General features: G+C 54.2%; 1 protein-coding gene across 4 annotated transcripts in view; it reads right to left on the bottom strand.

The window, feature by feature from the left end:
* RAB11FIP5 (RAB11 family interacting protein 5) overlaps nt 1-16,032 on the bottom strand; it is an 87,010-nt gene that overhangs the window by 11,752 nt on the left and 59,226 nt on the right. Inside the window, exons 4-5 of one of the 4 annotated variants that reach the window (XM_075931040.1) lie at nt 7,655-7,673; nt 7,223-7,421 (exon numbers count right to left, since the gene is read on the bottom strand). The exons of 1 other annotated variant lie outside the window; for it this stretch is intronic. In XM_075931040.1, the coding sequence (XP_075787155.1) occupies nt 7,365-7,421; nt 7,655-7,673 (76 nt within the window). In that variant the 3' untranslated portion in view covers nt 7,223-7,364. Of the gene's footprint in view, nt 1-4,709; nt 7,422-7,459; nt 7,674-16,032 lie in introns of those variants that run through there. 2 more of the 4 variants (XM_075931039.1, XM_075931038.1) reach the window with 2 other exon arrangements.

Raw genomic sequence — 16,032 nt, 5'->3', positions numbered from 1 at the left:
ACACCCTTTTAGATACTTGAAAGCTGTTATATCCCCTCTCAGTCTTCCCTTTTCCATATTAAACAAGCCCAGTTCTTTCAGTCTTCCCTCATAATTCATGTTTTCTAGACCTTTCATCATTCTCGTTTCTCTTCTCCAATTTCTCCACATCTTTCCTGAAATATGGTGCCCAGAACTGGACACAATACTCCAACTGAGGCCTAATCAGCACAGAGTACAGTGGAAGAATGACATCTCATGTTTTGCTCACAACACACCTGTTAATGCATCCGAGAATCACGTTTGCTTTTTTTGCAACAGTGTCACATTGTTGACTCACAGTTAGCTTGTGGTCCACTCTGACCCCTAGAGCTGCATCTTACTATCATGAGACAAGTTACAGGGTGAAATTCTATGGCTTGTGCTATGCAGGTGGTCAGCACAGACAACATTCTATTTTAATTCTCTGAACTTGTATGAAACCAAGCCTGGCTTTGTGGCAGTCACCATGCAGAGTTAACGTAAAACATCCTGCTCTATTCCGGGCAGAAGATTTGCCCCGTCTTGGTTTTCCGTGTGTGAACTGACCTGAAAGCCAGTTTAGAAGATACCGACGTGCTTATTCTCCCTGTCACCGGCTGTCCGCCTGTCCGGATTCAATCCCGTTTCTGCTGGTGTTGGTGGAATGTTAGAGGAGCGAGTGACAGTGGAAAGGTCTAACTGGTTCGTCTGTGTGACTACCCGCCCTACCACCTGGCAGGCGGAATCACTGAGGGCTGGAATCGCTTTGTCATTACCGGAAAGCCCTTCTGGGAAGGTGCACGAGTCTTGCTCTTGGACGATGGGCTGGTGGAAAGCACTGGGGAAGGCTGCAGAGGACGACCTGTTCTCCAGTCCCCATTCCTGCACATGCGTGCACCACAGTACAATCGGCCCACACATACTTACTCAGTGTCTTCCCCTAGCCCAGCTGCTCAGAGCTATGGAGTTTCTCCGGGAGCAGAGGGTGGGGAGTGGCCACTTTCATGGTGGTGGACGTACACCATGGCAGCAACAGCTGGAGTCGTTCTCATGCACCTTGTGCCCCGATCCATCCCCGTTGTACATCCCTTGCCCCAGTTCCATGGCCTCGCTGAGCAGGGTGTCCTTGTACAAAAGGCCTCCCCAGCGTGCACTGCGTGTGCAACAACCCAACTGCCTTGTCTAGTCGATAGGCACTTCCGCATTCCTCCGTTGAAATGTACAAGAGCCCCCGCTGGGGACTCTTGTACATTTCAAAGCAGGCATGCCATGTGCAGCTCGGAGTCAGCCGGACTTCCTTCTGGCCTTGGGCTGCACGCAGAATTTCTCCTTTGAAATGTACAAGAGCCCCACCGGGGGCCCTTGTACATTTCAAAAGAGGAATGCAGAAGTGCTTATCAGCTAGACGAGTAGTCAATGGAAATTCCATCGACTACTTGACTAGTCAATTAACCGCAATTTAACATCCCTAATCTTAATTAGTTATACCTCACGATAGGCCCATCAGGCAAGTACCTCATCTTACAGATGGAAAAACTGGAGCGTCTGGAGGTTAAGTGGCTTGGCCATGTTCAGTTGGTGGGAGCCCCAGATCTCAGCTCCCCTAGATTCCAGTCCTGGGCCTCAACCACAAATGCATCCTTCTTCCCACAGCTGAGACTAGCCCTGGACTGTACCGGGCTGGGGAACCTATGGCACGGGGGCCAAATCTAGCCACCAGTTTGCCTGGCTCTGGCCCCAGAGGCTCAGGAATTGGGGAGCTGGTGAGGGTGCTCCAGCCATGGGGCACCCCCACTCTCAGGCCGCTTATGTAACTCCACTCCGCTCCTGCAGCCTACCTCCCGCCCAGCCCTCCCACTCCTGCAGCCTACCTCCCGCCCAGATCCACCAACCTCCCACACTCCAAGTCCGCTTCCCGGCATCCTCCTCCCACACACTGAACCCCTTTTGGCCCCAAGACCCTAAGGGGGCCCACAAAATCTATTACCTGGGTCCTGTAGGCTCTGGTGTGCAAGGGGAATGTGGGAAGTGTCTTTTGCTTCTCGGTCAGGAGCCACAACAGTGAGGTGTGTTTTGGGGGAGTTTTTTTGCTTTTCATTTTTGTGCAGCCCCAATTCATTTTTCTGCGGGTCAGCGGCCCCCCCCCCCCGCCCCAAAAAAGCTTCTCCAAACTTAAGTCTATACAGTCAGTTCGAAGATGGCAACTAACCCATCAGTGAATATTGCACACAAAGAGCCTGAGGGGACCACACATTTCTTGCTGCCTAGTATTGCCCTCTTTGGATTGGCAGGACACGTCTCCTTCCATGAAGGATGGCAGTGCTTCTCTATACACAAGTATTTCTTTACCTGCAGTTTTGAGCCACGTTACCTGTTCGAGGACGAATAATTCAATTAAAGACAGCACAATCCAAGGCTCTGGCCGGCGTGGAGCCCTTACATGGAAAAATAATGGCCTGACCCTGAGGTCATTTAGCATGAAAACAAAGAGGCTACGTCTTGTCCGGCATGATTTTCCAGAAATGCTTTCAACAGAAAACTTTTCCGTTAAAAGCATTTTTGGAACAGAGCGTCTAGATTGGCTTGGATGCTTTTCTGCAAAAAAGCCCCGATTGCCATTTTCACGATCAGGGCTTTTTTGCGGAAAACCAATCTGAGCTGTCTATATTGGCCCTTTTGCCCGAACGGGAGCAGAATAGTATTTCCGCAAGAAGCACTGATTTCTTACAGTAGGAAGTCAGTGCTTTTGCGGAAATTCAAGCGGCCAGTGTAGACAGCTGGCAAGTTTTTCCGGAAAAGCAGCTGATTTTCCGGAAAAACTGGCCAGTCTAGACACAGCCAGAGAGCTTTATATGTGAAAGGTCCATAATTCAGGGCCTATAAGGACAAGGGAATTCTACTGTATCTCCTCATGAGCTGGAAAAGGATTCTCCGGCTGCTGAAACAGCGAAATCCCTACCAGCTTCTTAGAACGATGCTTTCCCAGATGTACCAGAAGTAAGGGCCTAATGGATCATCTAAGACAGCTCTCAAATGGGTCCTCCCAGCTCCCCCTAAAATCAATAGGCACTTCCAATCTGGGAGCAGGATTTGGTCCTTGATGTGCATGTTCATAGCCCATTTTGGTCAATTTCATGGTGATGGGATTTTTTAAAAGGCTCAGTTTCACTATTTCAGCTATTTGAATCCGAAATGTCTCACTGTTGTAATTGTAGGGTCCTGACCCAAGGAGTTGTGGTAGGGTCGCGATGGGTGGGGGGGTTGCAGCACTGCTCCCTTCACTTCTGCGCTGCTGTGGGTAGCAGCGCTGTCTGCAGAGCTGGGCAGCTGGAGAGCAGCGGCTGCTGGCCGGATGCCCAGCTCTGAAGGCAGAGCTACTACCACCAGCAGCGCAGCAGTAAGGATGGGATAGGATGGAATTGCAACCCATTTCTGCACTGCTGCTGCAGAGCTGGGCCCTCCATCAGCAGCTGCCTCTCTCTGGCCACCCAGCTCTGAAAGCAGAACAGAAATAAGGGTGACATGTATGGCATTGCCATCCTTATTTCTTCACTGCTGCCTTCCGAACTGGGCACCCGGCCAACATTCCAACCACTGCTCTCCAGTTGCTCAGCTCAAGGCAGCACAGAACTATGGGTGGCAATACCGTGACCCTCCTAAAATAACCCTGTGTTCCCCCCGCAACTCCCTTTTTGAGTCAGGACCTGAATTTGGAAACCACTGGTCTCCCCCCACCCTCCTTGAACTCTGCACGGAATAGTGCACAAGAGGCCAGATTTCACTAGAAGACACCAGGTTTCATTGTCCACGATGCATTTTGCACGGCCGTGAATGTGATAGGTCCCCTTGTAGATGAGTAAAGACAGATCCCTTCCCTTCTTCTCCCAGTCAGGCCACAGGAAGTTGCACCAGGAAAACAGGATCAAGCACAGAGCACAACGCTACAGAATCTCCCTCCATTTCTACAAGTTACACAACTCTGAACAGTGCTTAGAAATAGACATTCCCTCATCACTCCCCTCACCCCCAAATATTTCTGGGCCAAATTCTGTTCACTGTCTATCCCTGGGATTCCTCAGCGGAGGCTGGTCTCGGCAGCAGTTCTGGCTAGCTACGGAGAGAAGAGCGTTTTAGTACCCAAGGGCCACGACAAAAAAAAGAAACCAAAGCCGAATGAACGGAGGTTGAATCAGCGGCCAACATGCTACGATGCATTTCATGAGAGCGTTAATGGGCAGACGTTTGGGGGCTCCCCCTTGCCAGACACACACAAGGCGGCACGTAGTTTGCAAAAGCGGTGCATGGGGGGCAAGGGAAAGCTTGTGAGGAGCTGACGTTAGCACAACTCACTGAGCATCAACAGCCTTCACAGTTCTGCAGGGGTTCGATTTTCAGCCAGGGCAAATCTTGGGAACATCTGCACCCTAGTTCTAGGCAAGCACAGGACAGCTGAGGAGACTCCCAATTTTGGTCCACTAGAGTTGAAGATTTAAGCCAATCCAGTGAAACACTCCTGGGGCTACAGGGTTTATTTTAAAACGGGTGCAGATCTGAGGGATGGGGCAGGAAAATAAGGCTGGCCACGGCAGTTTCCTGTTGACAACTCCGGCCAACGGATGCACTATCTGCAGGTGCTTCTAAAGGCCCAAGGGAGAAAGGGGGCTATTTTCCCTCTGGGACACACCCTTCGCCTCCCCCAGCGTGCTCACCTGCTTGTCGGATGGACAGAGGGCTTCTCAGCCGGCTGTGTCTCCTTGGGCAAAACCGTGAGCGTTGAGGCTTTCGAGCCACTGGTCTGCAGCAAAGGGCAGGAGGACTGGGCCGCTGCCCGGCTGGTCACTGCAGGCCCCCCGCCAGTTGGAGGGCACGCGATGGGGGAAGGGAAATCGAACTGCTTGGGGTTAGTCGCAGCCACAAGGGAAGGTGTGGAGAAGGCCAAGGGCTGGTTGCCATGCAAGAAGGGAGGCTGGTCCCCAGGGAGGTTAGCGGGCTGGAAGCCATGTAGAGCAGCTTCCTCATGAAGGTCTTTGGCGGGTAAGCCTCCCTGACCAGGCATTTTGGGCAAGGTGGCCTGAATCGGGAGCGCGTCCGGTGGCTTTTCCACAAAGGGGTTCTTTGGGGAGGAGGAGCTGGCTCTGGGGGCGAAAGGGTTGCCCAGGGGTGAAAGGTCATCCTGCTGGCTGCTCTCCTCCCTGCTCACCGGCCTCCAGAAGTCAGCCTTTTTGAAGTCCATCGTTCGATCTGCTGACCAGCTAGGCCGCTGACCCGACAGTGGCGCAGCTCCGTCAGCCGAGCAGCTACCCTGCTCCGACGCCCAGGTCGGGCTCCCTAACGCTTCTGGGGCGTGAGGCGCCAGTTCAGCAGGCTGGGCGGGCGCTTTGCTAGGATGTCCCTGGTTAGCTCCCTGCCCCGTTACAGGCCTGGGCTCGGAGGGCTGCTCTTGCAGAGCCAACCTGTCCAGATGGTTAGCCGGGCTGGGGTAGTGCGTTGGCCGCTGCTCCTCCAGAGCTGTGCAGAACAGCGCCGACGGGCTGGACTCTGGGTCTCTGGGAGTATCAGGCTCGGAAACAATCAGCTGCTCGGGGAGTATTTCCTTCCTCTCCGGGAACGCCAGTGCCATCTCCGACAAGCCCCACCCGGCGCCGCCGGTCTGCCCAGCGGGGCGTCCCTCGGTGAGCTGTTGTGACTGGGCAGCCCCAATTAGCGGAGGCGGCAAGCCTGGCTCGTCGACTCCCAATTCCTTTGCGTCTTCTCCAGCCCCTGACAGGCCTAATCTGTCTAGTGAGAATTTCGAAGGGCAAGTCTCGAACTGCACGGCCCCAGCCGCCTCATTTAGCTCTAGCAGCTTTTCCCCAGAAGAGGTGTCCCGTTTTGTGTACTCATTAGCTCCTACCTTCAAATGAGCCCCCCAGTCCTCCATGGCGGATACAACGTCTTCAGCCACCGAAGGGACGCGCCTCGCTTTTGCTTCAATTATCGCTGCTCCCAACACACGGGGGCTGGGTGCCACGGGGGAAACGTTCTCTCTGCTTACAAAGGAGTGTTCCGGCTGCATTGCCACCTCTGGGCCCTCCTTGTTTTCACACCGATAGTCGTGGCCTTGCTGGCTCCTCTGCATGTCTAAACTGGCCTCGGCATCTTCCTCGCTGAAATCCGGGGGCGTGAACCATCTCCGAGGCTTTGGTGGTGGTACCCCCGCCGTTATCTCCAAACCAGCTGCCACACTGCACTCCTCCTGTCTCTCCGGGGTCTCAGTCCAGGCAGCAGAGAGGACATCTCTCTCGTGAAAGTCGGAACCTAGTTTCATGCTGGCTTCATCTGCCTCCAGCCGTGCACTTGTTTGTATCACTGCCGGTGCCTTTATATCAATCATCTCATTGTCTGTGTTACTAGACTCCCGATCATCACCAGTGTCAACTAGAGTTGGCGACTTCTCTGCTGCTTCCACTTGGGACACCAATGGTGGTAGGGCAGCGTTCTCCGCAGGAAGCGCCTCAATGGGTACCTCCAAGGCTACACTGCTTCCGGTCAATAGGCAGGAGGCACTTTGAGGACTGCCTTCCTCTTCAAAGATGCCCTCGTCTAAAGATGGACGCTGTCTGCCCATGCACTCCTCAACGTCGTGTTCCTTCTTGGTGATGTTTTGGTCACTTTCCGACAGACCACCAATTGTTTCCGTGGCTGTGGTCGTCCATTCATCTTCCTCTGCGCTGGCTAGCTCCTCCTCGTTGTATGCTACCGTGGGTTTTTCTACAAGCACAGTTTCTCTGTCCCATTTCGCCCTGGCACTGGCTTGAGTAGTCAATTCTGCAGCATCCGCCTCCTTCCCTGAAGCTCCCAATGCTGACCAGGTTGTCCAAGTTGGAGAGGAGCTAGTTTTCTCACTCTCCAACAGAGAGCTTAAAGGCAAATGACCCAACATATGATCTTCTCTCACTGTAGCTTCCGGCGCGGTCCTCGGTAAACGTGTCTCTGTTCCTTGTAAAACAGTGACATCTGCCCCGGAGCGCGGGCCTATCACCACGTCATCGGCAGCGCATGGCTCAGTCTCAGCTATCTCAGTCTCGTTTTCCTGAACCCATTCAGCTGGGCTTTCCGTTGGACTTGGATCGTCAACATAGGCCAAGTCCTCCATGACTACCGAAGCCAAGAGGCTTTCCTCCCGAATTTCTGGTTTGAGTCGACTCGTCGCAAAGGCATCAAAGGTGTCATCCCACTCAAAGACGGGAGGCGCAGCAGGAGTCCGTTCTGGAGGAGGGCGGGGCTCTTGGGATGTGGTTGTGGCTTCTGGAACAGCGTTGCTTTGGACGCAAGGCTCCTGCTGTGGTGCGTTAAGTCTTACGGAGGCAGAGGAACTGTAATCCTCAGAGGAATAAAGGTGCCCACCGACCTCTTTTGTAGCATGCGGACCAGACTGGAAACTAGAGAAAAAGTGAGTAGGGGAAGGAGAGTTTAGTACCTGGTCAGCGAGGAGGTCCTCAAAGAAAGGGTTGCTGTGCAGGGAGTGGAGGAACGGGTTGGTAAGGGACAGGCATCCAAACTGGCTTTCTTCAGTAGCGGTTAAAAGGTTAGTGCTTAGCATGCGACCGGCAGGAGGGCACAAGGCAGGGGAGCAAGGGGAAAAGTGAGAAGGTGCATCTGAGCTGGTTTCTACCTTAGGAGACACTTCCAGGCTGTGGAGGGAAGACAAAATAGTCCTCCTGGTTAATGCCGTGACAGCGCTAAGTATACCCCCCCCCATTTTCTCCCCCCGCCCCCACTGGCGATACAAGCTACGCAGTGCTCAGCAACCACACATTCCTGCCTGTTAAGCAGAGCGATGAGTAAGACAAATGCATGGAGAGCGCATGCGCTGCTATAAAGGAAAGGGAAACCCTGGTTTCAAGGCAGCTCCTGGGCAGCCCCCTCCCCTCGTTTCTTTCCCAAATACGGAATTCCTCTCACCCGGAGCCGGCTGCCCTCGGAGCAATGCAGAGCTGGAGAGGAGGCCAAGCTCCCTGCGGAGGGCTTGAGAACCTGCACTGGATGCCAACGCCCCTTCTCGGGGAGTTCAGCGGGGCTCCAGGTGCGCTCGCGGCAGGCAGGGCGGCAAGGCCGAGCCCTTCGCGACTTCCTCAGGAGCCTGGTCGTTTGCTTGGTGTACCAGCAGTGGAGAGGTTTGCAAGCCCCTTCCCTCTTCCCCCGGCACGCCCCCGACACACACGTGTGCGCTCGGTGCACTTGGAAACACACACTGAAGAGCAGGCGGCAGCACGCGCGCCCAGGGCACTGGGCAGGGAGTCAGCAGTCCTGGGTTCTGTTCCTACCCCTGGTTCCCCGTGAGTCTGAGCAAGGCACTCCCAGGCCGTGTCCCCGAGCGTGCCCTCGGCCCACTCAACGGGAGCTGCGGGGACCAACAAGCCATTCACCCCCTGCCCCTGCGAGGCTCAGTTTCCCTCGCTGTATCCATGGAGATGCAGTTCCTTCCCCGCCTTTACCATGGGCCAGGGGTTACCATCCCCCTCCTCCACACGAGGCATTTCGCAAACCCCTAGCGTGAAGGCCCTGGACAGGAAGGTTATCCCTGGGTCCCGGCCAAAGAGGCGGAGACCAGAGAATTTAATAGCTTGGCATGTGGGCACACACGGGACATGGCCCCTGGCTGCACCAGTGACTCACTCCCAGCCTATACTTCAACCATAAGGCAATCCTGCCCCTCAATCCCTTTCCTTCCAGGCTCTGCACAAGGGGGGCAGCTCAACCCCCTTGCCCATAATCCCTAAAGGTTTTAAGGGCACCTTTGGCCCAAGAGCCCCACATCGCTGGGGGGCAGCAGTTCCAGACTTCAAGCTATTAGAATAGGGCGGTAACCAACTCACTCTGGGGGCGCCTTCCACACCCCCGATTTCAGATCATAGGCCCTCCCGCCAAACAGTGGGGTTTCTGCCCTCTGGCTCCGGCAAGGACCTGCCCCCGGCAGCAGAGGGGGGGTGGGGTGGGCAGGGAGAGGGACTATAGAAGAAGAGGGGAACCAAACAGCATACAAATCCTAAACCACCCCGGCTACTTGTTTGGAGCCAGAGGTCAGTGGCTGAGTCAACTAGGACTTTGAGAGAAAGGGAGTCCCTAATCCACCCCCCCCCATATTATATATATATAACATTTGCAAGCACAGAGTTATTTCTATAGGAGAACACGGCTGCCAGCGCTTGGATCTGAAGCTGGTTAAATTAATGAGCAATTTCATGTTAATTAAGGCACGGGGGAAAGCGGACTGGATTACAATTCTAGGGAAGAGCCACACAACAGCTTAACCAGAGAGGAATATTGACACCAATGACTTGGGCAAATCAAAGCTGACAGAAGGGCGGAGGTAGGGATGTTAAATTTAGATCAACTAGTCGATGGACTTTCCATCGACTACTCGATTAGTCGATAAGGGGACCTCCGCTTTTGAAACGTAGCAAGAGCCTTGCCAGCTCTCTTGCTACGTTTCAAAGGCGGAAGCACCGTCGGGAGCGCAGGGCAAGCGGGGGACTCGGGCAGTCCTCCGCTGGCCCCGTGCTCCCTGCTTTTGAAATGTACAGGAGCAAACAAAAAATTGCTTTGTACATTTCAAAAGCAGGGAGCAGCGGGCCAGCAGGGGAATACTTGAGTCCACGCTGGCCCTGTGCTCCCCACAGCACTTCTGCTTTTGAAATGTAACGAGAGCCCCGGTTTTAAGCCGGCTCCCCCCAGCACCGGCTCCTGCGCCCCCCTTTCTGCCTCTCTCCAATGGAGGCAGAAAGGGAGGGGGGGGAGAGGCGCAAATATCCTTATTCTATGGTCGCTCTATCCCAGTGGTTTTCAACCTGCGGCCCAGAGCCCTGGGGTCCGTAGGCTATGTTGGAGATTTCCAAAGGAGTCTGCACCTCCATTCGAAATATTTGGGGCTGGCAAGGGACAGAAATGCGGTTCCTCAGCTCGTCCAGGTGGCGGAAGCCCTGGGACGTTCCACAAAAGTCTGTGGAAAGGCCAGGAAGAGAACCCAGCTCTCCAGAGTCCTGGGGCCCCGACCGTAATGACAAGCCCATCCCCTCCTCTAACTATTCAGCCCCGGAGCCACTGTCACGTTTGTCTAATCACCTCCGGAACAGCAATTGCGGCCTCCGATCCACCTTCGCTCAGGGAGCGGCAAAGCACATCTGGATTCTCCTCTGGACCCTCGGGCGCTACAGTTCTCCACACGCAATACCTCCATCTAGAGGATGCGGCATTCCGCCGGCGTTTGAATTTTTCTCATTTTTTTTTTGTTTTTTGCCAAGCAAAGCGAGGCCCTATGCGCACCTGGCTGGGCGTTTCTCCGTCTGTAAAGCAACCACCTCAGAACACTGCATCCGGGCAACGGTGCGAGGGCGGAGACCGTTCGAGGGAGCAGCAAGCAGAACCCTGCTCGTTCGGTGGAAACGAGAAAGGCTTGAAACACACCGTTTGGTGTGGCTCGCAGGGGAAGCTCTCTGGCGCCCTCTGGCTGCTAGCGACGCATCCCCGGCAGCAGCTCGCTAGACCCTTGTACATTTTGTGGCTTATGTAGGCGGCGCTGTCGCACCAGCTGGGGGGCCTTCATCCCCATTCCAGGCAGGTGATTCCAAAATAGGCCCCTTGCCTACCCTCCCAATGCAGCCGGCCCCTCCCCCCAGCTCTTGTTCCCGAACTCCAGCCAGGACCTCCCCCCGCTCCCCCGGCCACTCACATTCTGGCTAGCTCCACATTTGCCTTTAAAGTGTTGAAAAACACAGAGAGCTTGGTCTACATGAGCTGCTAAGTGTGCAACCCTCTGCCATGAGCTACAAAAACGTGTCCTCTCTCCCTGGGGATTGTGAGAACTGCCTTTCTGCTGGAAGAACACGAGTTCCTGGAAGCATTTCAATGCACACCCTTCCGAGGAGCAGCCGGTCATCCTCCTCGCCGTAGGCCTGGCCACACCCTACTTCAGAGCCAAAGCCAAAACCCTCCCCACCCTGAAAATAAGGCCATGAACTATCCCCCAGCTCCCAGGGCATCCTTCCAGCTCACCGTGACGTGGTTATGAAGGGATCCGCTCCCGATCAGCATTTCTAGCTGCGGCCAAACAGGCTTGGGAAAAAACCCACAAAGCCAATTTCAATGGATTTAGGAAGAAGGAAATGTCACATTCCGCAGGATCCGGGAGCAACGGTACTACCTTTGAGAGGCACACAGAACCCCTGGCATTCAAAGGGGGGGGGGGGGGTGTCTCTGTCTCTCACCCCCCCCCCCAATGGAAATCATATGTCCGTGAGGCACTCCTCCAACCTACCCTGTCTGATCACCAGGATCGCCTCTTCCTGTTTTTCTCTAGCCCAAGGCACCAGCTTTCTAGCAATGGTCCCAGCCTTTAGAAACCCTCCAGAAAGCAGTTCTGGCGTCTCTGAAATGAAGATGCTTTACACTAGGGGGAGCGTGTGCTCTGTATTGCCTCAACAGACAGTAAATGCCTTTAAAAAAAAAAAACTCAAAACAACTTTGCTGTATGACTGAGGTCGAGGAGCGGGCCTGAAAACACGAGTGGCTGCCGATGCATTAGGATCAGAGCGCCGCCCCCACCAGCTCAGAAGAGCCTCACAGCCAAACTTCTCCTTCTCTGGGAAGGCGCTGGGCTTCTCTGGACCCACGCCTGGGATGCACGAGCACTTCCAATCCTGTCTCCTCCTCTCCGCTGCCTCACACATCTGGAGGAGTTTAGCTGACCTGGGGCTTGCTTTGACTTTTGTCCAGCTCCTCCGCTCTTCCACATGCATTCCATTTCTCTCCCCGGCTGGCCACCGGCCCCCGGCTTCCCGCCCGGGTCAGATGAGGAGCGCTGGTTGTGAGTTTGCCGGTGTCCCGTGCACAACAGGGCGCTGGGCAGGCCAGTGTTCTGACCAAAGAGAACCAGGAACTCAAGTTCCAATCCTCGCCACGACACCAGCAAGCCCTGTGGTCTTGCTCGTGTCCCTTAGCAGCCCTGTGGTCTTGCTCGTGTCCCTTGGCAGCCCTGTGGACTTGCTCGTGTCCCTTGGCAGCCCTGTGGACTTGCTCGTGTCCCTTAGCAGCCCTGTGGTCTTGCTCGTGTCCCTTAGCAGCCCTGTGGACTTGCTCGTGTCCCTTGGCAGCCCTGTGGTCTTGCTCGTGTCCCTTAGCAGCCCTGTGGTCTTGCTCGTGTCCCTTAGCAGCCCTGTGAGATAGGCCAGTGTTATCCCCATGTTACACGTGGGGCACAGGGCTGCTGAGGTCTGTAGAGCGTTCTGAAGATCGGCCAGCCGGAAGTGTTCAGCGGGCGCTGGATTTGCTGCTATCCACAGGCGCTGCTGGGGGGCTCGCTTTCGTATTCAGTTCTGGATGCTGACAAGGAGAAGCGACCCCTTCCAGAACTACCCGACTCCACCCCCGCCGCCTGGCTCCATGATTTGGATGGTCCTTCCCTGGTGATCGGTTCCCAGCCTACCTCCTCTGTTGCACCCAGCTCTGCCAGCAGCAGGAAACGGACACTGCATGGCTGCGGCCGATCCCGTCTGCACAGCAAGGGCACTGACTTGTGGTGAGGATTTCACTCGGGATCAGCTGGCAAAGTTCTGAAGATCGGGGGCCAGAAGTGTTCAGTGGGTGCAGCCCAGACAGGGAAGAGGGCGGCAGGCTCCGGGTGGTGAGGCTGCATCCAGGTCCGTTCGACTCGCATTTGGGGGGGAAGGGGAGGGAATTCACAACCAAGAGGTGGGTTAAAACTTTTTTTAAAAAAAGGCTGCGTTACGCAGGTCCCTTCACTAGCCAGGGGAACCGTCTCCCTCCTCTGAGACGGACAGGATTTTTGAAGCCCTGATGTCAATACCACCCTCTTGAACTTACAGCACATTCCACTTTGGCAGGGTTGGCGCTTAGATTTTTGTTCCCCTTTTACGGGAGACAGAGAAGGGAACGGACCAGTAAAATGCATCGACTCCGCACCAGATAGGGAAGGGAGGTGCTGGACCCACAGTCTAAAAGGTTTGCTCCCTACTTGTTTCTGAGAGTGGAAAAAGAGTTTGTGAGATGACGAATCGGAGCAGGCATTTCTCCCCTGGGAGTGTCTGTGATAGAATGATAGGTATTTGCAATGATAAGTATTCCAAGAACCTCAGACTCCTCCTACAGCCTCTGGGGAGTGGGGTGGGGATGCTATTTCAGTCTATTCTTTTCTACTCCTGTTTGAATTTAAAGAACAGAAACCACGTGGCAGAATTGTGCTTTTTGAAGAAGAATAAAAAAAAGTCTTCCCATTTCCCATACCTGCCCACCCAGAGCAGTAAATGAAACCCCTCATGCTAAAAAAAAAAATCCTTTAAAAACTCAGAACTATACTGAGCTAAAATCCTCTCTCAGGAATGGGGACACAGCACTTGACTGGAAAAGACGGCACCTCGGTAAAGCTACGCTACGGCAGAGAGCTGGTCTCACAAAACCTGTCAGAGAAATAACTAACCCACATGGCATAACAGTCTAAAATTGCCACGCTGTTACCTGTGGATAATGGATCTCACCCCCCCAGATTCACCCCACCTGACAACTTAGGATAATGAGGCGCAGAGAGGGACAAGTGCTGAGTCATGCAATAAATCTGTGGCAAATTTAGGAAAAAAACCCGAGAGCCTTGGCTCCCAGCCTCTAGATCTCACCCCGACCACCATATTCACAAAATCACAGATATGCAGAGGGTGTTCTAGATGGTGCCTGGTCCTGCCATGAATGCAGGGGACTAGATGACCTCTTGAGGGGCTTTTACCTCCACTGCCCCCAATTGTTTTCAGCTCTCCAGTGAAGAGCTGCACAGTGAGACAACAGAAAAGTATCAGCTGGCTCAGGCTGAGCACCCTGGACTTTTAAAATACTTCGGCTTTCTAACGCGACAGCCGCAGCCCAGCCACCGCAGTTCAGCTGGGAGTGGAACCGAGAGGGGAGGACACGCTAGCTTCCCAGAAATCTGGTGGGCGGTCGTGTTCTCTTCACGGTGCTCCCCGAGAAGCCAGGGTGTTTATCTGAGGCCAACCATTCCGGGGTGCAGTCAGCTGTCAATTACTGCTCCTGGGGAGCAGGGAAGGGATGAAGGCTAACGAAAACATTTCCCACCACACACTGAATTACGTACTTCATGGCTTGGTCAGGTACATCCCGTGAGTGGGCTCCCCCGCAGGCAAATTCTCCATCCTTACCTCCGGAAATCAGGACTCCCTGAAAGGGACTGGACCTAGGGCATGTACCTGGCTGGACCTGGGGGAAATCTGGAAAACCCGCCACTACCAATCCCAGAGAAAAGTGGCACCTATCAGCACAGTTTCACCACCCTGTTCCTAGAAAGCTCTGCACTCCCCTAACATGGAGGTGGCTGCGCTCTCGCGATTTCTGCTCCGAAAGCACAGAGCCTACTGAAGTGTCGCACTGAAACGGGGCCAGCAAGGTCGAGCAACACTCGTCCGGCTCTGTGACAAACCGCGCACACGGCACGCTCCCCTCACGCACCTTCCTGTTGCCACACACTTGCCCTCCCGCTCCTTCCCCGCTTGCCACGCTCCCTCGCGGAGCCGCTTTAATCCAGAGCCTTGTCCGACTGTGCGGGGTGCTACACAACCACACACAGGACACCCAAGCGGATTGGAGCCTGTGGGCCCTATAGTAAGAGGAGGGCCTGAAACAAAAGTCCACGTAGCACAGGCCTGGTGTGAGGCGTGAGGCCTAGCTGACGATGGTCAAGACTTTGCTAATATAAAGCAAAGCTACACAAAAGACACCCAATCTGACTGGACCCCCGGGGCCCTGCTACTATACAGCAGTGAACAGGTCCAGATGAGGGAGGTAATAGCGGGCGGCTGCCATCCAAGCAAGCTGGTAAAAGCGACCCTTTTACCACTGCCACGTCCCTCTTGCTGCCTTAGACTCCTCCAGAGCCGCATGTTAAACTAGCTCTCCTGTGCCTTCTTCCAAGCCAACCCTTCGCCTCAGCTCCCTCCTCCGCGTCTCCCCCGCCATGAAACACTCTGCTGAGCCTCATCAGGGCTTCCTTCACGCTGCACGGACCTTCTATCACAGGCAAGCGCCTCTGTGTTGCTAGACCAGAGTTTCCCAATTGGTGTCCTGTGGAACTCCGGGGTTCCGCGAAGTGAAAATAAGGGTTCCGTGAGAAATTCCATTACAATCACATTTTATGATTTTAAAAATAATAATAATTAATATGATGTGATTTTTGTTTTTAAATAGGTGCAATTCAACTAAATGTTGATCTCACGACCTTTTTTAGCATTTGTTTATTAGTATCCTTTCTTATTTGTGGTCTACTTGCCAGAGGAGACTGTGAAGGCTAGGACTATAATAGATTTTAAAGAAAAGCTAGATAATTTCATGGAGGTTAGGTCCATAAAAGGCTACTGCCAGGGGATAAAATGGTGTCCTTGGCCTCTGTTTGTCAGCGGCTGGAGAGGGATGGCAGGAGACAAATCGCTTGATCATTGTCTTCGGTCCACCCTCTCTGGGGCAGCTGGTGCTGGCCACTGTTGGTAGATAGGCTACTGGGCTAGATGGACCTTTGGTCTGACCCAGTACGGCCGTTCTTATGTACTTTTTCAGCTCCATATATTAGACTGTTATTAGGGGATCCGTAAAATTCTTTCGAGTTTAAAAGGGTTCCGTGGCCAAATAAAATTGGGAAACTCTGCGCTAGACTGTCAAGTCCTGGCCAGCAGGGACTCAGAGTTGCCCTAGATCTGCACAGCAGACAGAGCTCGACCAACACCACACCGTCTCCCTCGACAGAGTCACTTGAGAGTGACCAGGCAAGCTGGATTTCCTTCCCTAGCTCCAGCCCTCTTTCTCCCCCACGCACATTCCCATGGCGCAGTGGACCAGAGAAAACATTCCAAGAAAGGCGCTCCTCCCCTAGCAGCTATTTGTCAGAGGATGGGAGGGTGTGAAGGACGACACAGATCTGTGGGTGGAGGGTGTCAGACGCTCCTCAGCAGCCTGGCCTCGCAGGTTTGCACTGGGTTTTAA

The sequence above is a fragment of the Pelodiscus sinensis genome, chromosome 5, assembly GCF_049634645.1.
Source record: "Pelodiscus sinensis isolate JC-2024 chromosome 5, ASM4963464v1, whole genome shotgun sequence".
NCBI classification, from domain to species: domain Eukaryota; kingdom Metazoa; phylum Chordata; order Testudines; family Trionychidae; genus Pelodiscus; species Pelodiscus sinensis.
The sequence above is the reverse complement of the archived record's forward strand: the minus strand, read 5'-3'. Positions and strand labels throughout refer to the sequence as shown.